General features: G+C 41.0%; 1 protein-coding gene across 1 annotated transcript; it reads left to right on the top strand.

The window, feature by feature from the left end:
- The first annotated feature begins 2,689 nt into the window (after positions 1-2,689).
- Positions 2,690-25,849, top strand: LOC114895885. The gene is given in 12 exon segments (XM_029223528.1): positions 2,690-2,793; positions 3,166-3,295; positions 3,552-3,755; positions 4,820-4,862; positions 11,145-11,270; positions 16,767-16,962; positions 17,213-17,219; positions 17,692-17,813; positions 19,677-19,905; positions 21,478-21,684; positions 24,254-24,400; positions 25,700-25,849. Coding segments are annotated over 12 exon segments (1,665 nt in total).
- Positions 25,850-27,328: the final 1,479 nt, after the last annotated feature.

Raw genomic sequence — 27,328 nt, forward strand, 5'->3', positions numbered from 1 at the left:
AAGTGGTGTTGTGTGTGGTAGCTCCAATGTACAGAAAGTTTAGGGAAACATGAAACACCTTTTTCCTGGCTTTCGTCATTAAATTCAATAGGACATTTTAAAAACAAACATTTTCTGATGACAATAGTGACATGTATTTATCACAGAAAATTCGGGAAATATAGAAAAGTTCAAGGGAGAATATAAAAATCACCCATTATTCTATCACCCAAATATAACAACAGCATTGTTAACATTTGGTATATATCCTTCTAGTCTTTTTACTTTGTGGGTATACACAAGTAAACCGTAGAGACATTTGGGCAGGTGGGAAATACATAATAGGCTTACTTTTCCCCTAATTATTCCCTCCACTCTACGTCCCACTCCACTGCCCCTGCCAATTTTCCGGGAGAAAATGAGATTGGCAATCAGTGGAAATCCCTGAACTGTCAAAAAACATGAACTCAGCCATTCTGGTTTCAAAGACCCAGCCACAAGGCAGTGTAAATGTCAAAGAATTAACCTACCCAGGAAGAGAGAATGAACACAGGTGGTATTGACATTCTGGTTTCTCGTTAGCCCTCTGCTTAACTGCGCTGTGTCCAGTTCTCTTAGGGGAATACACTCATGGACTTACGGCATTTCCTAAGCAGTTTGCTTCTGTGGGCTGTGGCTTGTTCGCTTTTCCGGGAGGATGCTGGGCTGTCTATCTTTACTCACCCTAGCCTGCTGTGCGCGCTTCCTTTCTTCCTGGCAATCTGCCGGTCCAACAGTATTTTTGTGGTTTGTTCAGTCATTCCTTCAAAGTGTCTTTCACTGTAACTTGACATCACTTCCTATTCCTTCCTGTGTAATTCTGGGTAATTTTAGAAGCAGCTGAAAAAGTCACAACCCCACAGAGAAAAGCTGTGACTCCTAGGCTTCCGTCTGGAGCCATATCAGGCAATGCTGAACACAAGAGCAATATAAGTCCCAGAGGCAAAAGGCTTCGGTAGAGCCCCTCTCACCCAATATTCTGGGTCAAATAGAAACTATCAAAATTCAACCCCCCTCATGGATTTCCTATGAATTTTTTTTTATTTTAAATAACAGAGAGATGATGATCCTGTGTTCCTATATTAAGGAACAGGAGTGCACCATGTCACCTCCTAGGGTCCTCTCCAGTCTTTGGGTTGTGGGATGTTTACACAGAAATACACTGATGTACATACTTACCTGGAACAGACAGGAGCTACCTCTGCCCACAGGCAGAATGGGAAGCCACTTAGAGATACCCGGTTAGACAACTTTCTCTTTCACTGTCTCTTCCCAATATCCCTGTCCAAAGTTTTCTTCCCCACTGCCTGTCATAAAAACTGGTAGTCTATCTTTAGAGTCCTGGGGACTTTATTAGTTAAGATTAGGTTTGTGTGTCGGTCGTAGTTAAAAACAAAATAACAGAGGATTAAAGGAGATGGAAATTTCTCTATTTTTCCCTCATATTAACATCCAGGGGTAGGAAGTACAGAGCTGATGTGATGACTCTGCTTCATGGAGTCCTCAGGGGCCCATGCTACTTCCATCCTGAAGTTCCAACAAATGTGGCCTCCATACCTGAGATCAACACTTGGTCTGAGATGGAGCTCCAGCTGTCACATTCATGTGCTAAGCAGCGGAATGGAAAATGGGAATGGGGAAGCTGCCACTTGAGGGTGATTCCCAGAAGCTGCCACATGGCATTTTTACTTTCATTCCATTGGCCAGAACTTAGTCACGTAGCTACACCTAGCTGCAAGAGAAGCTGGGAAATGTCATCTTTATCTGGGTGGCCATGTGCTAAGCTACATATTCAAGTACTGTGGGAGAAGAGGAAAATGGATATTGGGGAACAGCCAACAGTTTCTACCATAAGGACTTGTTGGAATTCTGAGAACCACTGTTAGAATACAAGTAACCCAGCTAAGCCATTGACAATCAGTGTTTTCATGAGGATCAGTGCCACTATGAAAGAGCATATCTTATGAGAATGGGGTATATGCCCAGGTTCAGGCAGAGAGGGCAACTCTCCAGAGGGCAGGGGTAGGACCATAGGTCAATATCACCTTCCTCACAGTTTTCCTTAGGGCCCTGGGTGCATGACCTCATCCTTCTCGACATTAGCAAAGATGTCTATGGAAATAAGTGTAAACCACAGATTCTTGTAGATCCTACAGGGCTGACTGACTACTGCCATCCCTGGCCAGGAGAGAACTGGCATGTACTGAACACCTATGAGGTACCAGTCACTGAGCTTTACACACATTCTAACATTTAATTCTCACAGCAACTTATTTTTCAATGTCATGCTATTTTACAAACGTGAAAACAGGATCAAGACTTTAGATGATTAAATCATATAGCTAAAAATTAGAAGAGTTTAATCCACTGATCTCTCTCAGCCTGGGACAAGACTAGATTAGAGAGGTTCAGGGTTCCAAACATCTACAAATATGTGTGTCCACTTTTCATAAGATGAATCATAGTAAAAACAGCGACCTCTAATTTATTGTAGAAATCCAGATTTTCATAGGTCAGGTTGAAATGGATCATAATGCTGTTCTACTTGTTCATCTAAATGTGCCTTGGATCATGAGATTTAATTTTGTGATGACCCAACTTTGATTTTGTTAATAATATTGTGAATGTTCATGTAATTCAACTAATACTACTTTTTTGCTAGAATGAAAACATGAAGGAAGATGATCTTTCAGTGGAGCGAGATGAAAATGACCCAGCACAAATAAGCCTTAGCCAGTGTGCTGATGAACCTGTCAAGCAGAAGAAAGAGACAGGGTAAAATTAAATCATTTATTGGTGACTCAAGGAAATGGAATAAACACTGTGGAGAAAATTGAGTGACTGATTAATATGTAGGTTACATATTAACTCAAAAATATTTGAAGCTGAAATAAAAGCAAGAGTGTTACAGCAGACCAGATAACTAATGTTTCACCCTAGGACTGAATTTTTAATGAGAGTGATTGCTAAGAGAAATTTCTTTTTGAATTTATACATATAGAGCCATTATCTTCCTTCCAGTGCATTTTTAAAAAGTGGCTATTGTGAAGTTAAATAAAATGACTTCAGTATGGTATACGTGAATTTTTTGAACCACTTTGAGGAGAAAGGCATTTGTTCTGTCTTTCCTGCCTGCTAAAAGTACAGTTATGCAGTGGCCCTACAACTGCTGGGCTTGGATGACGGGACTGGGCCCATTGATAGAGATCCTGTCCTGATGAGGGGGACCTACTTGTCCTTTCTGTACCTGCGCCACCTGAGGATCAGGGAGCTGCAGGTATGTGGATGGCCCTGCATGTATCTGAATTGCTTGGTTGTCTGGAAAGGGGGCTTTCCTGCTACTCTGGTAGTAATGCATTTTTACACTTTGTTCTTTGTTCTGATTCTTCCATGAAACCAGGCCTTTTGTGGGGTGGTGTGTTCCTTTTCCAGCAGTAGGGTTGACCTGCCAACTTCTGGGGCCCCAGTGAGTTTCACTCTGTAGGGTGGGCCAGCAAAGGCAGGGTCATGACCCTGTTCTTTCTCTGTTTCAGCGCATCTGCTTAGGAATTCTGAACTGTTTTAGACCTGTTGAGCGAACACTGACGATCAACACTTCAGGCCTTACCTTGGTTGCAGGGAGTCTGGTCCCCACCTCAGAAGATAGTTTCTGGGTAAATGTGGCAAAAGGAGGCTTGGGCACCTCGCAAGGCCTAAGCGCTCACCACTGTGCCCATGGGACATCTGCCGAGCACAAGGTGAGGAATCTGCTACAATTTTTTCTTCCATGATTATCTCATCTCCCAAGCCACCTTCTTCTTAACACCTGGAATCAGTTAACATGATGAAGTAACAGGTGGGAGTTTCTAGGGAAATAGCTTTTCTGAAAAATTGTGGTGAAAAGGGAAATGACTTTTTAACCCACAATAAAAGGCAGTGTCCACTTGAGAGCAGGACATGGACAGGGAACACTCAGCCCTGGAAACCACAATAGGAAGGAAGGAAGGCATTTCAGCTGCTGGTTTGTCCACTTGATAGTGAACAGAGCAAGAGGGGCCCTTTCTGTTATCCTGAGAACCACATGTCCTTACAGAGAAACTCTTGTTAAGACCCTCCTTGACATTGCTAGAGGTGCTTTTTTTTTTTTTTGCCTCCTTCCTGTTCTCTAAACCCCAATTTAAAAAATAGGTTAAAAAACAAATGTAGAGGGCTTCCCTGGTGGCACAGTGGTTGAGGGTCCGCCTGCTGATGCAGGGGACGCGGGTTCGTGCCCCGGTCCGGGAGGATCCCACGTGCCGCGGAGTGGCTGGGCCTGTGGGCCATGGCCGCTGGGCCTGCGCGTCCGGAGCCTGTGCTCCGCAACGGGGGAGGCCACAGCAGTGAGAGGCCCGCGTACCACAAAAAAAAAAAAAAAAAAAAAAACAAATGTAGAAAAAAATTTGGAACAGGGAGAAATCTATCCCTCCCAAAACCTACTTGTCCCTTGGTGCTTTTACTATCTCTTGAATATGTTTTTCTATAGTCTAAAAAATTCATATTAAATCCCTTTCTTTGGGACTAAAGTTGAAAATGCATACATTTTCTTGAAATGTTGTAGACACTCTTGCAATATTTTCATCTCAGTCTCTAGAAGGTTTATTCCTGAAGGTGGGGTTTAATATGGATTTTAACTTCTTAAAAGATACTAACTTGACAAATGTGAAAAATAAAATCTATTTAGCTGCTAAATAAGTCATATTTTAAGCTTGTATGACCCCTGACTTATGATTGTCATGTCTTATAAGGGTATGAAATCTTATTATCAAATATTGTTAATATGCAGTCTGCAGCAGTGCTGTCCAGTAGAAATATAACACAAACCACAGGTATAATTTAAAAATTTCTAGTAGCCACATTATAAAAAGTATAAAGAAACATGAAATTAATTTTAATAATGTAATCTATTTAACCCAATGTATCCAAAATATCATCATTCTAACATGTAATCAATATAAAGAAATCATTGATGAGATACATATTTTTTCATACTAAATCTTCAAAATCTAGTGTGTATCTTATATGTACAGCACATCTCAATTCAGACAAGCCACGTTTCAAGTGCTCCATAGCCACATGTGATTAGAGCCTACTGTATTGAACAGTTCAGCTCTAGATATTAGAAAACATTTCCTTATTTTTCCTACCTAGTCACCTCGAGTCCAACTTTCACTCAGTATCTGGGAGACTCCTCTTTTTGGTCTCCTTCCCTAACGATTCCCCCCCTCCCATCTCCTCACCATACACAGACTTCCCTTTTTACCCCTCTGCCCTCTTCCCTTGATCCTAGTTCATGGTTTGTCAAGTCCAGTTAGTATGTTCCACAGTGGAGCTGGAGAGGAGGATTAAGACACTTTGGAAACAAACACACCCATAAAACAAACACATATTTCTGTTGCTAATATCCAGCCTGTCTTATATCACAGCTGTAGATTAAAAAAAGATCTGTCTTACCACTGAGCCCATCTCCCAGTTTGTTTGTTCTGTGATGGGGTGGGGTGAAAATGAAGGAGGAGAGGGGAGACAAATCCTATCCTGTCCCATTAATTGTAGGAGGAGCTTCTCAAGGATAATACAGTTTTTCTTTCCTATGCTCTCATAAATGATAGGAATAACATCACCCTTAAGAAGCTGCCAGCAGCTACTACTTCAGTGTGAGAAACTCAAGGAAGTGGCCTCTTTCAGGGTCTTTAATAGGACCATGTGGTTTACTGCACTCCATGTATGTGGCCATGTCAGCATTTAATCTAGAATGTCCAGAATAACTATGTGATTCTTTCCCATGTAGAAGATGGAAGGAACAGATGCTAATTTGTTGGGTTGATCTCACCAGGCCAGGGCTGAGGCTACTGGGAGCAAGATCACTGGGCTTACCAGCCAGGGGAGCTAACATCGAAGAAGCCCCTGAGATGGAGACCCTCTTCCCTGGGCCCAGTGTGTTTGATCCCATGAAGAAAGTCTGGGGCCATGTGTTTGCTCAGTGATAATACCAGAAAAGGAAAGCCCCTACAACCTGTCATGGACACTTTGCCATGTGCCTACTTTAAGCATGTGGCAGGGTAGAAAGGGCCCCAGAATGAGAGGCAGCAGGCTTCTCCTGGCTGTTTGACCTTGAGCATGTCTCTTCAGACACATAGGCCTGACACCTCATAGTGTGTTCAGGATCTGCCTGGACTTGACATGCCGGTAGCAGAGACTGTTGTGAGCAAGTAGTGGGAGATGAGGCTGCAGAAAAAAGCGGACCATGAAAGGCTAGGCTCTCCTCAGGATGTGGGACTAATTCCAAGGTTGGTGAGGAACAGAATTTTAAATAAGAAAATGGCACTCCTCATTGTTTTATAAATTTCTCCAGATCTTTGCCCAAACATAATCACATTTATTCCCTTGCTTGAAGTCTTTATGAATTTTCTGTTTCTCACAAGATAAAGTTCAGGCTCCTTGGTGAAGTTTACAAGGCTGGGTGCAAGCTGGCCCCTGCCAACCTTTCAGACCTCATTTCCCCCCACTGTCCCTATACCTTCATTCTTACAGAGCTGGGCCTGGCCTTCCTCTGAATGGGCAGAGCTGTTCATGCCTCTGGGTCTTGTGCATAATGACCCTTCTGTCCCTCACCTCCTCTTTCCTTGATAAAGGCCTGCTCTATTCAAGTCCATCCAAACATTACCTCTCTGAGAAGTCTTTCTTACATCTCTCTGCAGAGCTGAGTGCTTCTCCCTATGACTTGTCTACCTACATTACAGCGCTTGACTCATTCTAAAACTGTTGGCTTATCTACTCCCACAGGCTGTGAGCCTGTCATTCATTCATCCCCCCATTCATTCACCCCACAAATGTTCTGACCAATAAATATACTAGGCACTAGGGATACAGCAGTAAACCAAACTGTCACAAATCCTTGCCATCATGGAACTATTTAATGGAAAAAGACATTAAATAAGTAAGAAACATATATAGAATGCCTAATGGTTTGGCACCAAAGCTTCTCCAGACATCCTAGGCCCTTGCAGTTGGGAGGCGCCAGAGGGCTGTGAGCAGAAATGAGATGTGTCACTTCCAGTCCAAAGCATGTAAGAGCCAATCCATGACGCTCCAGCATGTCAAGCCACAAAATAGAAACATCCTGGATCCCTGGGTCACTGCTAGAAGAGAGAGGCCTAGAAAGCAACTAGTCCTGCAGTGGGCTCCGCCTGAGTGATAAATTAATTTTAAGTATTGGCTACTGAGCTTTGGGGTTGTTTATCACAGAATAACCTAGGCTTTGTGGACTGGTGAAGATGGTGGTAGAAGCTGTGGAGAAAAATTAAGAAGGAAAAGGGGATAGAGAGTTGGTGATGGGATATTGCCAGGTGTAAGTAGGGTGATCAGGGAAGGCCTTACTGAGAAGGTACTATCTGAGTAAAGACCTGAAGGAAATCAGGAAGCAAACCATGTGACTGACTGAGAGAAGAGTGCCAGGCAGAGGAGAGAGCCAATGCCAAGGCTCTGAGGCAGAACCGTGTCCAGCAGGAACAGCAAAGAGCTTAGTGCAGCTAGAGTGAATGAGGGGGAAATTGTTAGGAAATGAGGTTAGAGAGATTGGAAGAGTGGAACAGGTTATGTAGAGCCTTATGGATCATTTTGAGGACTTTGAGTGAGAAGGGAAGCCCTTGGAGAGTTTTGAGCCAGACAGTGATGTGATTTAACTTACATTTTAACACTTGTGCTGCTGTATTGGGAATAGACTGAAGGGCTAAGCAGAGATTCGTTAGGAGGCTATTACATTGATCAAACTAGAGACAATGCATCTGGGAAGACAGCATGATGAGAAATGGTCAAGTTCTGGATATATTTTGAAGGTACAGCCGCTATGATTTCCAGGCAGTTAGGATGTAGAATATGAGAGAAAGAGAGAAGTCAAGGTTGATTCCAAAGTTTTGGCCTGAGTATCTGTAAGTTTGGTGTTGCCATCATCTAAGATGTGGTTGGAGCAGGTTTATTGGGAAGATCAGGATCTTGGTTAAGGGCATTGAAACTCTGCCATTCTTAATAGATGTTCAGGTGGCAAAAGGAAGTAGGGAGTTGTATATATATCTTCCACATAGTAGGTATCTAGTAAATGTTTGTTGAACAAAAGAAATGTTCTGTTCGTAACAGAATGGTTGTGAGGTCACAGCCAGACAATATAAATGAAAGTGCTTTGCAAAGTATATCATGCTGTTCAAGTGCAGAAAAAATAGCTATGATAAAATAGCTATGATAAAGTATCACTCTGCAGGTGAGGTGGAGACTAGAAGATATTTTTTATTTTCGTTTTAAAAGATTGTAGCCAAAGGATTGGGTCAGTCACCCAACGAAGTTGGATGAGTTCTTAGACTGGGTTATAGTAGTAGTAGTAGTAGTAGTAGTAGTACTATTTATTATTTGAAATTAATGAAAAGATGATTTAGAAAAAGGCAGGCTAGCCAGAGAAGTATTGTCTACATTGCCAAAAGGCCTAAACTTTTTACTAACAAATGATGGCAGAAATCAATAGAGTGAAAAGAATTAATGATGGGCACCAATTTTCCTGTAGTTACTATACTCAAATAGTTATTTTGGCATCAGTTAATTTGCAGGCTTAAAAACATGAATCATCCCAAAGATCAGATTATACCTTAGTCAAACAGGTAATTATTGCCACCCTTTCTTGCCACTCCTCCAAGAATAATATTGAAGGATCAACTCTCTACACCACAAAAACCTTAGAAGGAAGGTCTTCCACATGGCTGTGGAAGAAATGAAAATAAAAAGGAAATATTATAGTGACTGAGCCATAACCCTATGTGAGGTAGTTTGGCCATCTCATCTTCACAGTTCATCTCCTGTGGACATAAGTGTACATTTCAGACACAGGAAGTCAGGGAGGGAAAGGAAAGAAATATGTATGTCTATATAAAGGGCTTGAACCATGACTTGGGGGTGGGGGAAGTGGATAAAAAGACCATTTAAGTAGATGATGGCATTACAGTCGGCATCCTGACACTGTTACTGCTTTCCATCAGCTTCAGAACTCAATCCGGTAGCCATTTCTTTAAAATCTCCGAAAATTCCCCTGTACAAGAACACAGGGAAAGAAAGGTCTTTTCCAGCAAAGTGGATAAAACATACCTCATTAAGTTGTCCCTCTTTTCCTCAGAGGAGAGCTCATTTTGCATAACAGGCTATAGGAGCTAAATGCCAACAGAAGCTGACATGCTAGCTTATAAATCTAAGCAAACTGTTTAATTTTTGTATGTTACATGTAATTTTCTCAGCATCATTTCTGTTTTCCACCGATGCCTATCATTTCATAAAAAACAATATGTTCACTTTTGGAACTCCTAGTCAAAGGAAGCTCCTAATTATTAAAGGTCAGAAGTCAGATTTTTTAAAGTCAACCAGCCAAACAGACAAAAACCACTAAGGGCTCTATTTAACACCTCCCACCTCAAAATATATAGGCATATACAATAGTATCTGAAAATTCAATAAGCACATACACCTCCTCAACACACACCATTTTAGAAAAGATACAGTTTTGTTTCCAGCTCAGGTCCCCCATTTGTTGGAGACTGTAACTTGGTTATAGTTCTTACTGTTGTTTAGACTCTACTTGTTGCCCAGTGGCATTTCTGCCTTACCCACCACTGGGTGCAGGGCCCTGAGGGAAATTAATGATTTTTTTTCTAAGTGACAAAAAACTGATTGACCTTGGGGAAACTGTGGTTAGAAGCAGAGATATTCCTGAGTTCCTAACAGAAAACCACCAGGATGCAAAAAGCCCTGGGTAGGAAAATGCCAGACAAGCCCCAGAGGGAGAAATCATTAGTCAGGGTAATCAAATAACCCGTAATCTGTATTCTCTCTTCCTTTTGGCATCACTCAAATTTATCCAGTTTTAGAAGTAGATGAGGTAAGAATATTCCTATTGGAATAATATGACTGCATTAGCATTGCATTTGGAAAGAACTTATAGAGTTTCTAGACACATTGCAACACCTGGAGGGAAATTTAGCAAGAGTTTGTGCTATTTTGTAATATATGTAGACTTTAATTAAGGATAATTCATGTTCATATTCTTATAAAAGGCTGCTCTAAGAATGTTTGACAATTAACCTTTCAGATCCCAGACAGAATTAATTTAGTATTAGATTGAATTCTTTGTTCTGTCTTTGCCGCAGACCATTTGGGATCTGAATCATGGGACGCAGTGCTGGCATCCAACATTCCAGGGCATTTAATTTCAGCTCTTAGCTTTTATCTCTACTGGTCATCCTACATTCTAATGCATCACTTTTGCTGATGTTAGTTTACACTACGATTCGACTATTTCCATCTCTTAAGAACTTACTTTGATTGAAATACTTAGTCACATGAGCATCTCTCGCTGAGCTAGTGAGTATACGGTCATCCATTGTAAAATGATTTTCCAACTGCTGCTATAGAAATTCCTGACCAAAGCCTTTCTCTTGTTCAAGTATGCACCATATACTTGATAATTATTAAACCTGAAAATCTCTTACTTTTGAATATTTTATTCTGAAATAGACCACTTAAAATTTTAAGCAATAATTGATGTCGACAGTGAAAACTTACAGTACTATAGTGGGAAAATATTTTAGCTGAATAATGGCAATGATTACACTTATTGATTTAAGTTAGTAATTAACATAATTAAGGAATATCTTAGAAATTTCCCTGAAAATTTTTGACTTGGCTGGCATCCATTGATACAGCAGGTTAAACTGGGTTTGTTGTTAAACCACCAGGGACCTGTTTTTACCGAAGGAGAAATGTGTGTTTTGCCTTTAAATTACAGGTTTGCAGACATTTTAGTAAATATTTTATGTTAACTGAATTTTGGTTATATTTCTAAAATTAGTCTTTTAAAACTAGAAGTAAAAACAAAAACCTCTGTTGATTTAAAAGTCAGCAAGTATGAACTTAGCACCTGGTCTTGCCCATGGCTCTTTAACCGATTCTCAGGAATCCCAGTTACCCATTCAGTGTTTTCCTTCCTGAGAGGGAGCTGACAATCTGAGGGGTCCATTTCTACTAGGAATAGCTTCATAGAGAGACCTGTCTCTGGTCATTTTCATCCATTTCTCTACCAGGTCACAAAGAGGGCAGCGAGTCAAATGTTGACCAGGACTGGGGATGGGCCCATGCAGGTATGGACAGATTTGCTGTGCTGTATGACATGTGGACTTGGGAAGCAACTCTTCTAAAAAACAAGCGCCAGGTATTTTTAACTAGAAAACAAAACATCTATTGAACATTCTTATAAACCCCAATATATTTTTTTAAACCCAGTGGGTCTTTTAGAGCAGTTCCCAATAAAATGAATAATTATTTAAATAACCTTAGCTAGTTGTAAGGATGTGAGTAATAAATTTTATGTTTTGGTTCTTTGTTACAAAAGATAAAATGTGAAGGATATGACTTTATCTTAAGGGAAATTTGTTAGAGGGCTGTATAATTCAGGCCCTTTTATAATATGTATGCTTTTATCGACAACGAATGATGATTCCATTCATGTTCATTGTCCTGTCAGGGGCAAGCCTCACTTTGCTAAACACAGACAAACTGACTGACCTTATTATGGCCTTTAGAAGGGTATGCCACATGTGGTTGGGTGAGAGCAGTTGGGCAAGGATTTCCAGAATGGAAATAATAGGATTTGAAGACTGGATGTTGGAGTGAGAGAATGAGGGTGGAATTAAAATGACTTCCTTGGGCTCAGGGAGGAGGCTGTTAACTGAAACAGAATGAAAGAGGAGGAGCCTCTTTAGAGGGGAAGGTAGCATTGAGTCTAGGACACAGGTATGTGAGGAGAGTTTGCTAAAACCCAGGTGTGAATGTTTTGCGGGAGCTGTAGGTTTGAAGCTCAGGAGCAGGTATGAGCTGAAGTATGAATGTGGAAGTTGAACCATAGTAATGAATCGAAATGACTAGGAAAAGCCAGAGATGCCTGAAATGGGTTCCTGGGAACACTTACATTTAACGGGAAGGTCATGGAACAAGAATCCATGAGAGGAACAAGAAGGAGGAGCCAAAGAGACTGAAGAAAAAAAGAAAGGGATAGTGTTAGGAAAGCCCACAGGAAAAAAACATTTTAATTAGGAGAGGATGGTTTCCTGTGTGGACGTGAAACATCAAGAAAGGTGAGTCCTAAAAGCCAGACAGTGGGGTCAGCCATCAGGCGGTCATTGCCAGCTTTGTAGGACTCTCTCAAAAGCGTAGCAGAGATGGAAGCCAGTTACAGTGCATTGTGATGTGGTCGGAGGATGAGGAAGTGGAAATGTTTTCTTTGAATTGTTTTTCTAGTAGAGTAGAGGGTTTACCATTTCATCTACTCATGGAGATGTAGGTCACCCACTTTTGAAAACAACTGGCTGGACTTAAAGGGTGCAAGCCTTGGCCTTGAAAATTGTTCCTCTTTTCAAAGACAACTGGCTTCTAGAGTTTGCATCTGCAAACTTGATCTGCCAAACAGAACCTTACTGTGATCAGCTGAGTAAATGGCAGATTTAGACTCAGTGTAGAAACTGGAGAGGCTGCATTAAACGTAAAGTAATACAGAATCCTCAAACTCGACAAGTTTATTGGGCCAGACATGAGTTTTAAGCAGCTCCCCTTTTCTGTACTCTCCCCACCTCCACTTTCAGTTCTTCTAGGCCTTTTATGGAGGCCCCAGGCAGGACTCAATGGCAGAGAAGAATAGAAAGACAGAGAGTAATAAAAAACAAATTTCTTCTTACTTTGGCCCAGGGTTCATTCTGTGCTAAGCTACCAGGGCTGTCCACTGGTTTCTTCTGTGGTATGTGAAATTATTTTAACTTAAAACAATCATTGAAAATATCTCCCTCCTTTCTACCCCAAGAATGTGTTCCCTATAGAAACTGAGCTATCAGTGCCCAAAACTGGAAAATGTGGCTTTCTAAATCAGGAATTGTTGAAAGGGCCTACTTTTAATGGATAAACCAGATTTTTATCTAAAGTACAACTGATTTCCCCCAGTACTGATTCTACTGCCAAGTGTCCTCAGCTGTTTTTTGTTAACTATATTGGAATCACTAAAGTCAAGAACTGTTCAAACACATTGGCTTGTCTTAAATCCTTAAAGTAGCCATATTATGTAAAAGGCTCATAAAAATAGAGCTGGTGTGAATTTGGGTGGATTAAGAGACTCAGAAGCTGGGCATCAGCTGTGCCAGTTCCTGACATTTATACCAACTGCAAATTCTCTCCACAGCCACCAGAGGACACATTTTCAGGGTAATTTGAATTAGTGTTTAGAGCACTAAAAAAAGGCCAAAAATTCTGTGATAAGATGTGTCTGACACTGATTTTCTGTTTTGCACTTTCATTTGACCTAAAATACTGTTTTTAAAAGTATTTTAAGTCCAAGAAATAAAAAAAAGGCTGAGGTAAAAAATATAAACACAGTACAGTTTGAGATTATTCACTTTTCTATTTTCTCCAATATTTGATGCCTACCGTCAGTGTGCACCACCTATTACTTTGCCTGAGAGTTGGCCCTTGACATACACAGGTGACATTTGACAGGCTAGGAAGACTTCTTAGACAAATACCAGCCCAGAGTTTAAATGGAAATGGGCCTGTTAGCAAACAGATAATAAATAGCAACTGTGAGGCAGAAAGATCACAGTCCTACCCCTACTGAGAAAGAATTCATAATAAAATTATGCAAAGGACCATCTGAGAGCTTTTCAAGGTGGAGGGCAAAGCTTGAAAAAGCCTTGTCAATTTAAAAAGAGCCACATTTTCCTTCTCAACAGCTAGGGTTGCCAGGTAAAATATGACAATATTGGGGACATACTGAAAAAGTATTGGTTGTTTGTCAGCAATTCAAATTTAACTAGATGACCTGTATTTTTATTTGTTAAATCTGGTAATCCTACCAACAACAAAGTGACAGTGGCAATTTAGCACCAGCCTCTGCAACCTGGTATCACCAGATTGGAATCACCAGCAAGAACCCTTACCACAAACTTCCCCTGCCAAATAACCAAACAATAGGGCTTATTGTACAAAAACAGGTCAAGGCAATACAAATACTATAAACCAGCTCCTGGGATTGCCCTGGCCCAGCCAAAGAGGTTTAAATTCGTCCAGAATGATTTAGGGAAGTTATTGTTTCTTTTCTAATCTTCCCCTAGGCTATTGAGTGGCACCCTTCTTACCCCATCACTCCTTCGTTTCTGCTTTGTCTTCTGCTATTTAATAACTGAATGCTATTCTAGAGTAGAGCCCTGTGGATGGGATAAGGTCATTGAGATCACCCTGCTTGCTTCATTTTCCCTGGGGTTCACTTAAAGGCAAGGGAGCTGCACCTTCATTTCACACTCTGAGCTGTGTGAGTTTTTAACCTGTGGAGCACATTCTGTGTCCTAAGCTTTTAGCCTCTTCTGGTGTTATCCTTTTTATACTGAGGTTGACCCAAGGCCCCTTGAACCAATGTTTCCCAAAGGGCATCCTGCAAAACTGGATGCTAAATAAAGTGCCCCAGGCTCTCCCTGCTTGAGCCTTAGCATTGAAGCCCTCAGACACTGGACTTCTATTACTGAGGCAGTATTTGATTCCTAGTCTGCTATTGATTCTCAAGTGATTACCTCCTTGGGAGCTTCAGGAGTTGTTATTGCCAAGATGGAGACACTCCTGGCTTTTCCTGCCACTTGGTTCCTTTACTCCCCGCTGCGCTGTTGCCACCTATATTCAAGTAGTGCTTACACCCTCTCAATTCTTTCTGGTCTTGCATTCTTAGCTGTGGGCTCCACACAATGAAAGGGGCTCTTTATCTCCTTTTAGGAAATTCCGTAGTTTGTTAAGAAGTGGGCTGGCTTCCTGGCCTCAAACTACCAGGAAGACCAACACCCAAGGAAACAAAAAATGCTCTTTCTCTAATGCATCTCAGTGTGTGCTAGGTTGTCGGGTGGGTAGAAATTGCAGGCTCAACAATCCACTCCTTGCTGTCAATTAAATGCACACACTGGGCACACCTGTGTCTTTGGTGAGAGCTGAGGCCTTTCAGAAGCGTGAAACCTCCATTAGAGGAGTGGGTCAGAGAAGACTGGGGAGGGACATGTTGAGCTGAAACTCTTGGGGGGAAGTTGGATTAGATTAGCAGAGGAAAGGGATCTGTTCTGTTGTGAGACCATTGGGAGTAAAAGTTCAGAAGCTTTCAGTTAGAGTTGATTTATCCATCAGGTAATATAGACGTGGTGTTTAGGATCTAAGAGCTTTTCAGGGACCATTGAAAATATGTGAGATCTGAGAGGAAAAAAAAACATGCATTACTCGGAAATCCAAAAAGAAAATACAAAACAGTTATCAATAAATGCTTAACTGACATGTCCATAAAATGTTAAAACTTTAAGCACTTGTAAACATCTCATTACATTTGAAAACAATTTATAGATCAGATTTTCTCACTTCATAAGAATTCTCAAGTACATACTACCCAGAAATCATAGCCAATCATTAATGAAATGTATTGCTCATAGCCAAATAATTTGAAAAGCAAAATTATAAATATCATTTAACATTTTTACAGAAAAAAATTGATTGGGACGTGTTTTAATGTATTTGATATAATGTGGGTCAGGGTCTCCAAAAGTAAGTGAGTCTAAGGCCTATGAAAGTTTTTTTTTTTTTAACATCTTTATTGGAGTATAATTGCTTTACAATGGTGTGTTAGTTTCTGCTTTATAACAAAGTGAATCAGTTATACATATACATATGTTCCCATATCTCTTCCCTCTTGCGTCTCCCTCCCTCCCACCCTCCCTCCTATGAAAGTTTTAAAACAACCCTAGGACAGTGATTACATTGTTCAGAACTACTTACATATTGGCCCTTAGGTCCCTGTTTGGGATTCCAGCCCCGGTGATCCCTGAAGAGCTTTTTCTGATTAGCACCATGACTGATTACATACAAATAGAATTTACACAGAGAACAGAAATTCCTTAAGTGCATAAACAAATGTAAAAACAAAATAGAGAGCATCTCTTTCTGAATTCCCACACTAAGAACCCTCTTCAACGGTTAGTGCATGGAAGCTTCCTTCGGTTTTTAGAAAAGACTTGTGAACTCCACTAAAACAGAAGCTTCCTCGATGCTCTTGAGAGTTCTGTACATAGGTCTTTCCTAGTGAAGTCTGATCTGGGATAAATGCCTTTATAGCTAGAGGGCACTTTCATCCTCAGCTTGCCACTCTAACCCCCTCCCCCACCATTTCTACATAGGTGAAACTTCTGCAAACTGTTAAAGCAAAAGGGTCATAAATGGGACTGAGGATGTAGAAGAGGGGTGGAGGCCACCTGCTCACCTTTGGTGATAGAGTAAAATGGGGGAGGGAGAGTGGGTCTGTGGAAAAAGGTGTTGGAGATAAATGGATTTGATGAAGTGACATTGAATGCACTGTCTCATTGGAGCTTATAATTATTAGATGTTATATTATTCATTATATTACCCCCCTTTATTTGTGGAGAGCAGAGGAAGAGGGGACAGCGGTGAAACGAGTGCTTTGTCCCTCACCCTCCCTAGCTTGGTCTGTGTTGCACTGGTGCGGCAGCTGCCCACCCTGGCCTGGTAACCAGAGGTTCAGAGCTGTCCCTTTCCTGCTGATGGTGGGGGTCTTTCCAAAGCATGGAATGGGTGGAGGCTCACCTCTCTCTGCTGGGCCCTGTTCCCTGACTGTCAACCTTATTTGAAACTTCTTGGCAATTACTCTGAAGCCTACCAGCATGTGCTGGACCCAGAGGAGAGGTTTGCCTTAGCACAAGTGATCACTGACGTCATACACAGGTGCCCAAGGTTTGATCTCAGCTACCCTTACTTCATTAAGGCCTACCGAGAGGAATGCACCTGCCTGAGGCTTCACCTGCAGCTGGTGAGGGGCATCCTTACGTGAGTATATTTGGGTTTTAGAAGATTCCATGTGAGAAGAGGATGAAAAACACAGGCCAGAACTGAAAATCATGTTTTCCTTTCAGTCCCAGTCCAGAATCTGGGTTTTCTAGGGCAGCACGTACACGATGTTTATTTGTAAGCTTATTTGCATTGTTGAATTCCAAGCATGACTACAATCTTAAAGGGAGGTTTCCAATCCTAATTGCATTTAACGATACCAAAGAATTGACAACCTGTTTTCATTCAGTCAGAGAGTTTATAGTGAAAGAAGGATGAAACCTACCCCCTTGTAAGACATTACAGTGTAAAATTATATTTATTTTTTAAAAGGTTGCAATTATTTCTAGGACACTACAGGAAATGATCACAGTCTGTGTCCTCTGGGGAAAGGCTAGGAGATAACGATTGTTGCAGTACAGTTACCTTAGGCCTGCTTAGAATTTTTTCCTTGTAGTCAATTATTTGACAGAAAGAAGTTTTCTTGTGCCTCTTAAGATCGCCTGAAGCTGGTTGCCTTTGCTTTCCCTGGCTGACCCTCGGCTCAGACTAAAGACAAGCATGTCTCTGTGTGAGTGAATCCTTAAAACCCATGTCTGGGTGAAAATTAGTCAAATAATGAAGAGATGCAAAGGGCTGATGTTCTGTTCTTATCATGCCAAGGCTCATAACTCACATCAATGGGAAAGTTTGACTTTTCTAATTTTAACTTTTATGTGATATTTCTAGATAGAGTGTCAGTGGGAGTATGTCCAGAGGCTTTGGCGTGAAGGCCATCCAGATGCTAGCAATACATTTGGACTTCCCCTTAACATAATTTGCAAATAACTCCTTTCCGTCAACAATAGCTGGTAAGTTGGTGTTGTCTTTAGACATTTTACATTTAATTTCTGGATAATTTAAGGGTATGATGTTAAGCCTAATACTATTCTACAAAGCACCTCTCAAGTATTTGGAGCTGAGAGAAGTAAATATAAAAGTCACAGAAGAGGGATCCCTTGGCATACTCAATATCTATTTACTTTGTAAATAAAGAATAGGAGGCTAGAATTTAAACTTATGCCACTGGGTGCAGAATCTTCATTCCCTTGAGGAGTCCTAAAAAACCCCGGTTGCTCTTGAAATGCTGTCATAGGATTTATCAGAGGTGCCACACAAGCCAACATATATGAAACACAGATGTGCTTTAAATTTCTCAAAAAGGAATTTCCTTATTCTAGCAAGTGTCAACAAAAAGGTTTCTGCAGGCTTATCTTGTGATATCACCTCCACCCCTTTAAGGAGCAGATTAAATTTCCTGAGATCACTCAGAGAGAGTACATGAAGTCACCCCCTCGATATGTGGTATGATTCCCCCTCACCATTCCTTTCCAGGCTTCAGGGGTACAGAGGAACCAAGAAGCTGGTGACAGGCTCCAAGTTGGTCTGTGTAACCCAAGATCACAACCTCTCTGTTGCTCCAAATGGGCGGAGAAATTGTCCAGCTCCTTTCAACATTCATCAAATATTTTTGAGCATCTACATGTACCAGGCAGTGTGCTAGGAGCTGAGGACACAGAATGAACAATGCAGGCATGGCCCTATGCTCCTGTGAAGTGTATAGTCTAGCAGTACAGGCAGACTTGCAGTAAGAGATTGCCACAATGGGCTGTGACGTCATCTTGGTCCATCATTTCATGGACAGGCATCCCATGGGTAGGGTGCCATGGGATTTCATAGCTGAGGTTCTAACCTTTTCTTTCTTTCTCTTGAGAAAGAACCCTGGGAGCTCCAGGCACAAGACTGCATTTTCTCCAAAGACCTTTCACAGGACTGATTTTTTAACTATAGTAAGTTTGAGACCACTTCTACTGTTCAGGAAGTGGTTTTTGACAGAACATGCTAGGACTATATGGATACTAAAACCTGTCAGAGTGTCTCAAAAGCAAATGATATTTACTTGATGAGATTCCTTTCCAGGCTTAGGTTTGTATTTTCTAAGATCTAGGAGTAAGAAGAATCCCATTTGCATGGGTTTAAGAAGTATTTAGATATAGAAAGGCCCTTGACTTGACTGGTGCTATATCCTTTATTTCCAAAGCAATAACCCACAGAAAAGTGTTTTATTATCTCTGGCCTCATTCATTCATAAAATATAACATTTTTATGGCAAACATGAATGATTCCAGCAGTTGTGTACAGAACTTAAAAATCGTCTTCATCCATTATCATTTTGGGGGAAAAAATGGATAAAGAATCGGGTGAAAAATAGAAATAGTCATGGAAAGTATTTGTTTAATATTTAGATACTTTTATATTATTTTGTTTTCAAATATTTGGCTAAATATTGATTACTGAAATGTTGACAGGTTTGCCATATACAATTTTAGAATCCCTTTTTTCAATTTTATTGAGATATAATTGATATACAGCACTGTATACATTTAAGGTGTACAGCATAATGATTTGACTTACAATGAATCTTATTCTTTTTGGCTTTTAGAGTAAACTATGTCTTCTAGTTTTAAAAAGGTTCACATTAAAGCAAAAAGCACGTTGTGTAACTTGATTGGCTCCCTGGACAGCCTCTGAGACCCCATTGAGCTTCCAATTTTTTATAATGCCCTGGATTATAAGTGTTTTATTGGTCTCGAAAAATATAAAATCCAAATACCTGTAGAAACATTAAGTTCTTCACTGTGTAAAATCGTCGTTAATTGTTTCTCTTCATTAAGCCCAGCTTTGACAAACATTTACCTGCTGGAGTTCCACCCTTCCCTGGGCCTGGCTTTGCGTATCCCCAGAGCCCTTGAGCACCTCCTCAGGGAGGCCTGCCACACCTGCAGGCCCACATCAGCCATTGCCCTCACCTTGCTAGAGAGACACATGCTGCAGCTGGCCCTGGATGTGTGGCTCACTCCAGCCAAGCCCAAGTCCTGGTACAGCGCACAGCTCCAGAAAGACGTAGGTTCTCTGAAAGGGGTAGGTGGGTCCTTGGCAAAGAGAATGTTTCCTCCCAGATGTTACTACTTAGCTTTGTTTTTATGTTTGGCTCTATTCCCCTCTATCTGGCCAGGGACAGATCATAGTCCTAGGGCTTGACAACATTTTTATTTCTATTTTTTTTTCATTTTTGAAAAAGTTTCTAGTTTTCATTTTCAAAGTTTCTAGTTTATCAGAATGCTGCTACAGTTATAATTTAAAGGGAGATGTACTAGATATGGGGAAAATATTTTCTGGTTTATTATTTATATTTTTAAAATATCTTTTTAATTAAATTTTTTTCTTTCTAAGATTCTTCCTAAAATGTACTCTTTTGTCCTGAGCTGAGATCTGGTAGAGGAGAGACAGCACTGAGTGAGGAGTCAGTGACTTGGACTCAAGTTCAGTCCTGCATTAACTTGCTGTGTGACTCTGAGCCTTACTTTCCTATTTTTTAACATTATGTTTGTGTATTTGAGGGGAGGAGGGTAGAAGTGAACTCAGTGATCACTAAAGCCCCTTCCAGCTCTAATGCTCTGTGGTTCAAACTGTGGCCCAGTGATTTACATGGTGTTTGTAATTGGATTTTAATTTTTTCTTTTTCTATTAAGGCTATCACAGTTGAGCCTGGGTTTCTAATTTGACCTTACTCTGGGTGGGTACTTGCTATTAAGATGAAGGAACTTTCAGGCTTCCCTGGTGGCGCAGTGGTTGGGAGTCCGCCTGCCAATGCAGGGGACACGGGTTCGTGCCCTGGTCCAGGAAAATCCCACATGCCGCGGAGCGGCTGGGCCTGTGAACCATGGCCGCTGAGCCTGCGCGTCCAGAGCCTGTGCTCCGCAACGGGAGAGGCCACAACAGTGAGAGGCCCGCGTACCGCAAAAAAAAAAAAAAAACTACAGCTTGGAACTAGGAAACCTAAGTTTATTCTTGGTACTGTTGTATGACCTTAGAAAATTTCAGTGTTGCTTCAGACCCCTCACTGGTAAAATGGAAATAATAGTATCTGTGATGCCTAAGTCATGGGTATCTTGTGAAAATAAAAATGAGTTAATATACATGAAAATACTTGAAATTTTTAAAACTTCAATTAGAGTTTATAAGAAATTATTAATATTATTATTATTGGCCACTAAAATACTTGAAATATATCAGATACTTCTATTTCTATTTAGGTCATCTTTGTCATTTCTCTCTTTATTTTGGCTTAAAACATTTATGATAATGGTAATAGCAAATACTCTGTACCAAGCACTTTTGCATATATTAACTCACTTAACCCTCTCAACAACCCAATGATACAGTTTTGATCTATCAGTTCCTATTAGGTGCTGTTATTGTCCTTATCCCCACTTTGCAGGTGAGGAAACTGAGAGACAGCTAAATTGAATAAATTGCCCCAAATCTCACAGCTTATAAGTGTCAGAGCTAGGACTTGAGCCCAGGAACTCTGGATCCAAAGTCTGTGCTGCTGATGTATTTTTCTTAATATGTCAAATTTCTTTGTGTGTGTGTGTGTGTGTGTGTTTTAAAAAGTATTCTGTTTTCTTTCAGCTGTTTTCAGCTTAAGTGATGGGCGATCTCTTCCTCGTGGGGGAGATAGGCCTGCTTGCATTCAAGTCTGCAGCAGACGTAGGACAGAACCAAGGCCAAGATTCTCATATGATGCTCCTACAGACATTTTCCAAACTTTTGGAACTCTTGACCCTCTGGCATAGGCTGATAGAGATGAGTCTGGGGAGTGTACACTTAGCATGGTCAGTAGGGGGACTGAGGATCCAGATGGAGGATAACAGACTACGGGTCCCCCTACCTGCAAGCCTTGCCCCATCTCTGCCCCAAGAATAGCCAGAGTGAGCTTTCTAAATGGCTGAAGTGATGACCTCCCTTTCTCCCTCCCTCCATTGTTTATCCTCTCACTCAGGCCTCCCCACATGCCTCTCTGACCACTCAGCTAGGCTGGGTTCTCCTCCGAGCACCCGGGCTTCCTTTTCATTCAGCCATTGCCTTTTAATTAGATGCTTAATATTGGTTTGTTGGTTTTCCTGCTAGTGTAAGCTCCCTAGTATCCTATCAGGGGTATGAAGCCTGACCCTCACTGGGCACTCAGTGAATACTGATTGTATTTGCTCTCAAATATAATGAAGTTGAATAGCAGAGCAGAAGCAATGGAGGGCCTAAAGAAAGGAAAGAATGAGTCAGTGACAGCATCCAGGTCTGGCAGAGGTATGGAAGGTTCAGCAGGCAGGGGGAGAGAACACTTAGTGAGTTAGGTTTTAGGTATGAGCGTGAGATGATGGTAAGACATTTAAGTGAACATGTTCCCCAAACTGGAAAAATATGGAACTTGAAGATTTGTTGCAAACGTGTATGAGTTCTGTTGTGTTCTGTCCCCATGAGAGGCCCTGAAGACGCAAAGAGTCCAATCATCAACCATCAACCACTGTCTAGGGCCTAGTGTGGCCAGGGTCTGTACTGGGGACTTTACATGTATTAGTTCATGTACTCCTCAGAATACTCTTTTGATATGATAGCTTTATGATGTCCTTATGATATATTATGATATGATAGCTTACAAACATGTTACCAGCAGGAAGGTAAAGGCTCAGAAAAATTAAGTAATTTGCCTAAGATCAAATAACTAGAAAGTAGTAGAAGCAGAATTCAAACCATGAGCCCAGATATTATTAACTGCTATGATACTACCTCCTCATAATTTCTGATCCTTGTTCTCAGGGAGTTCACAATGTAAAAGTTCCCCCTAATAAAGTTTAGTATGATATTTTAGTCATATGAACAAAATACTATGGGAGCACAGGAAATAGTGTATTTCACTCTTTCTAAGTGAATCAGAGAAAGTTCCATAGAAAAGGGCCTAGGGATGATTGTGTAACTCCAAAATTCATATGTTCAAGCTCTAACCCCTAGTACCCCAGAATGTGACCTTATTTGGAGATAGGATCTTTACAGAGGTAGTCAAGTTAAAATGAAGTTATCAGAGTAGGCTCTTATCTAATATAACTGGTGTCCTTATAAGAAGTGGTAGTTTGGACACAGACATTCCCAGAAGGAATACTGTGTGAAACCATAAGGACAAGATAGCCATCTATTAGCCGAGAAAGGCCTAGAACAGCTCCTTCACTCAAAACCCTCAGAAGGAACCAACCCTGCAACACTGACCTTGGACTTCTGTCCTCCAGAACTGAGACAAATTTCTGTTGTTTAAGCCCCCCAGCTTATGGTACTGTTTCACAGCAGCCTAGCAAACTAATACAGGTGCCATTTGAACTCAGCCTTAATGTACCAAATTCTCAAGATGAAGAAGTGTGTTAGAATGGGGGTAAGAGAGGAAGGGAAGGCATTCTAGACACAGAAGCCTGAAATGCCAGAGTGACATCTGAATGGATCCTGGCTGCAAGCCATGGACACGTGAGAGTAGAGCTCAGAGTTGAAGCAGGACAGAGGTGGGGGTCACAGGTTCTTACACAAGGGGGTGATGGTTAGGGCCTGGAGTTGGATGACAGACTCCCTAAGGAGGGCATGGAGAAGGTGAGAAGAGGATTAGGTTTAGAACACCAGGAAACAGGTGTTGAAAATAAAGAGGAGAAGCCGGAATGTAGCGGCAGCAATGGTGGCGGGATGGGGGCAGCAGTGCTTGGCTGCTCAGCCAGTGCCCTGGCATGGGGTGGGTGCAGCTCTTTGTGGTCCGCCAGAGCCACAACCGTGTCATCAACAGCCCAGGGGAACGTCTAGCAGGGGCTGTGCACATGCGACTGGTGCCACTGCCCTTATGAGCCATCCGGGTGACCCGCATGGGGTCCTGCAGTGTCTCCAACAAGGTCAGTGACATGGCATGGGTGGTAGAGGAGGGCTATTTCAACAACCAAAAAGAGGAGAAGCCAGTGAAGACTGAGAGAGAGTAGTCAAGAGGCAGAAGCATGGAGATCCTGGATCCAGGAGAACAAAAATGTTCCTCAGGGAGGAGACAGGCCAACCATGAGGAGCTCTGAGAAAAAATGGTGAACCTCCTATTGAGGGCAATATTGGTGACCTCAGGAGGGCTCTGAAGACAGAAGCCAACTTGTAGGAAATGAGAGTTGAGGAAGTGCCCAAGCATATCTCCTCCCACCTTAACTACTATCTTTAACTGTCAGAGCTTAGGGCAGACTCAAAACCCTTGTGACTCATTCACTTCATACCGGACTTGGCTTACTTTTGTTTTGACTTTTGCTTTTGTGCTTATTCAGATGGTTTGGTTTTCTTACCACTTACTTTCCTTTTAGGGGAAAATAATAGCAAATGTTCTTGGCTTTTTTTTTTCCCCTTTTAGTCTTATAAGGACTTGGCATGTGAGATGGGTTTTGAAGAGTTCCATTTGTATCTGAGGCCTGTTCACTTTGAATTTGCATCACACGAAGACAAGGTGGTCCATCCACCTCCTGTCTTTATTATCTCTCTGCTGGAGGACAGTGACCGTGTAGATAGGTGAGCCTTGAGAGGGTCAAAGTAAAAATAATGTAACAGTAGAATGAGTGGCCAGTAAAAACTAATTTCTATCACCGCTGGCCATGCAAATGCAATTGCATTCTAAATTCTCTCCCTTATAATCTATCTGCCATGATGTCAATGTTTTTCTTTTCCCTTCTTTTTTTTTTGTTTGAATGTTATTTTATTTATTTTTTATACAACAGGTTTTTATTAGTTATCTGTTTTATACATATTAGTTTATATATGTCAATCCCAATCTCCCAATTCATCCCACCACCACCCCTGCCACTTTTCCCCCTTGGTGTCCATACATTTGTTTTCTACATCTGTGTCTCTATTTCTGCCCTGCAGACCGGTTCATCTGTACCATTTTTCTAGGTTCCACATATATGCGTTAATATACGATATTTGTTTTTCTCTGACTTACTTCACTCTGTATGATAGTCTCTAGATCCATCCATGTCTCTACAAATGACCCAGTTTCGTTCCTTTTTATGGCTGAGTAATATTCCTTTGTATATATGTACCACATCTCCTTTATCCATTCATCTGTCGATGGGCATTTAGGTTGCTTCCATGACCTGGCTGTTGTAAATAGTGCTGCAATGAATATTGGGGTGCATGTGTCTTTTTGAATTATGGTTTTCTCAGGGTATATGCCCAGCAGTGGGATTGCTGGGTCATATGGTAATTCTATTTGTAGTTCTTTAAGGAACCTCCATACTGTTCTCCATAGTGGCTGTATCAATTTACATTCCCACCAACAGTGCAAGAGGGTTCCCTTTCCTCCACACCCTCTCCAGCATTTATTGTTTGTAGATTTTTTGATGATGGCCATTCTTACTGGTGTGAGGTGATACCTCATTGCAGTTTTGATTTGCATTTCTCTGTCACTCAGATGGACTTCTTTGCTTCTATATGTGTATGTGCAGGTTTGTATTTGTGTGTGTATGTTTTAAACACTAATCTAATCTTGGCAGTTTTACAAAAGCCTACCTTTGAGCATATATTTGCTAGTTAATCAGAGCCTACTCATCCTTTTCTGATAACTGGGGAAACCTGATGCTGTCCAGATACAGAGCAATTAGGCCTGGAGCCTGCCTTCATGGGATGAAACACTGCTTATGGACAGACCAAATTCAGGCTTGTGGCTGAGGAGCAAGGATCTCAACGTATCCAGCAGTTTGATCCACACATTTACATGTTAAGTAAGTGGTGATCCCCACCCTCAACTTCACCTTTCTGTTATGAGGGAAATTCCTAATTACTTTCACATTTCTTCCTTTAGCTCTTGTTCCATCCGGGAGTGGAAAATATGCAAGTGACCCTTGCATGCCAAGCTACCCAGAAAAATGCTTTAATGGTGGCTGTCCAGCAGGCGTCCTTCTATCACACTCCCTGAGGGGCCCGTCATGCTGATGTCAAGGTCAGCCTGTAAGATAGAGAAGCCTGAGGCGTGCTACCGCTACCGCCAGCTACTGTCAGGCTGCCCCATTCTTTCCTCCCTCCCCCTTTCCCTCCCTCCTCCTTCCTCCACTCCTCCCTCCTTTCCTTCTTCCCATCCTCCCCTTTTCCCTCCTTGTCTTTCTCCCTTTTTTGACCATTTTTTCCCTATCTTTTTACCTTCTTTCCTTCCCTCTTCCCTTCCCTTCCTTCTTTCCTAATACAAACTGACATATGATCAAATTCTTACTGGGTCTCTTAATTTTCAGTGGTTTGCTGATAATTTTTCCATTGTATGTGACTCTATAATATTGACAAGCTAGAATCAACCGCAGAAAATATCCTGTTCCTCCACCCCTACCCTTTGTGGATAAATGATTCCATTGTTTTCTGTTTTATCCTTCCTGTATTTCTTTTTGCAAAAGTAACCAGATACATTTGCCCTTCTTTTTTTCACAAAAGGTAACACAAAATATATTCTCTTTCTTTTCCAAATTTTTTAGTTGTTATTGACATAATTCACATAACATAAAATTCACCCCTTTAACGTATAATTCACAAGACCATGCAATCATCACCACTATCTAATTCGAGAACATTTTCCTCATTCTCAAAAGAAACCCTGTACCCATTAGCAGTCAATCCCCATTCCCCACTTTCCTCAGCTCCTAGCAACCAGTAATCCACTTTCTGTCTCTATGGATTTGCCTATTCTGGACATTTCATATAAATGGAATCATACAATATATGGCCTTTTATGTCTGAGTTTTTTCACTTAGCATAGTGTCTTCAAGCTTCATCCATGTCGTAGCATGTACCAGTACTTCGTTTTTGTTTTGTTTCATTTTTTACTGATGAATAATATTTTATCATATGTATATACCACGTTTTACTTATCCATTCATCAGTTGACAGACATTGGGTTGTTTTTACTTTTTAACTATTATGAATAATGCTGCCATGAACATTTATATACAAGTTTTTGTAAGGACATATGTATGTTTTGAGTTTTGCTAACACTTTTTATTATCTCTCTTTTTTATTTTAGCCATCTAGTGAGGGTAAAATGATATCTCACTGTGGCTGTGATTTGTATTTTTCTAATTACTTATGACATTGAGCATCTTTTCATGTGCTTATTGGCTATTTGTATATCTTTGTTAAAGACATGTCAATTCAAATCCTTTGCCCTTTTATAAAATTGGATTTTTTTTTATTATTGAGTTATAAGAGTTATTTACGTATTCTGAATACAAGTTCTTTATCAAGTATATGATTTGAAAATATTTTCTTCCATTCTGAGGATCATCTTCTTACTTCCTTGATGGTGTTCTTTGAAACAAAAGTTTTTCATTTTGATGAGTCCAATTTACCTATTCTTCTTGTATTTTCTCCATTCTATTTCCAAGATTTTGAATCATCTTTACTGTCATTACTCTGAATTCTTTTTCAGGTAGACTGCCTATTTCCTGTT

The sequence above is a fragment of the Monodon monoceros genome, unplaced genomic scaffold (assembly GCF_005190385.1).
Source record: "Monodon monoceros isolate NGI ecotype Baffin Bay Population unplaced genomic scaffold, NGI_Narwhal_1 Super_Scaffold_15, whole genome shotgun sequence".
NCBI lineage: Eukaryota > Metazoa > Chordata > Mammalia > Artiodactyla > Monodontidae > Monodon > Monodon monoceros.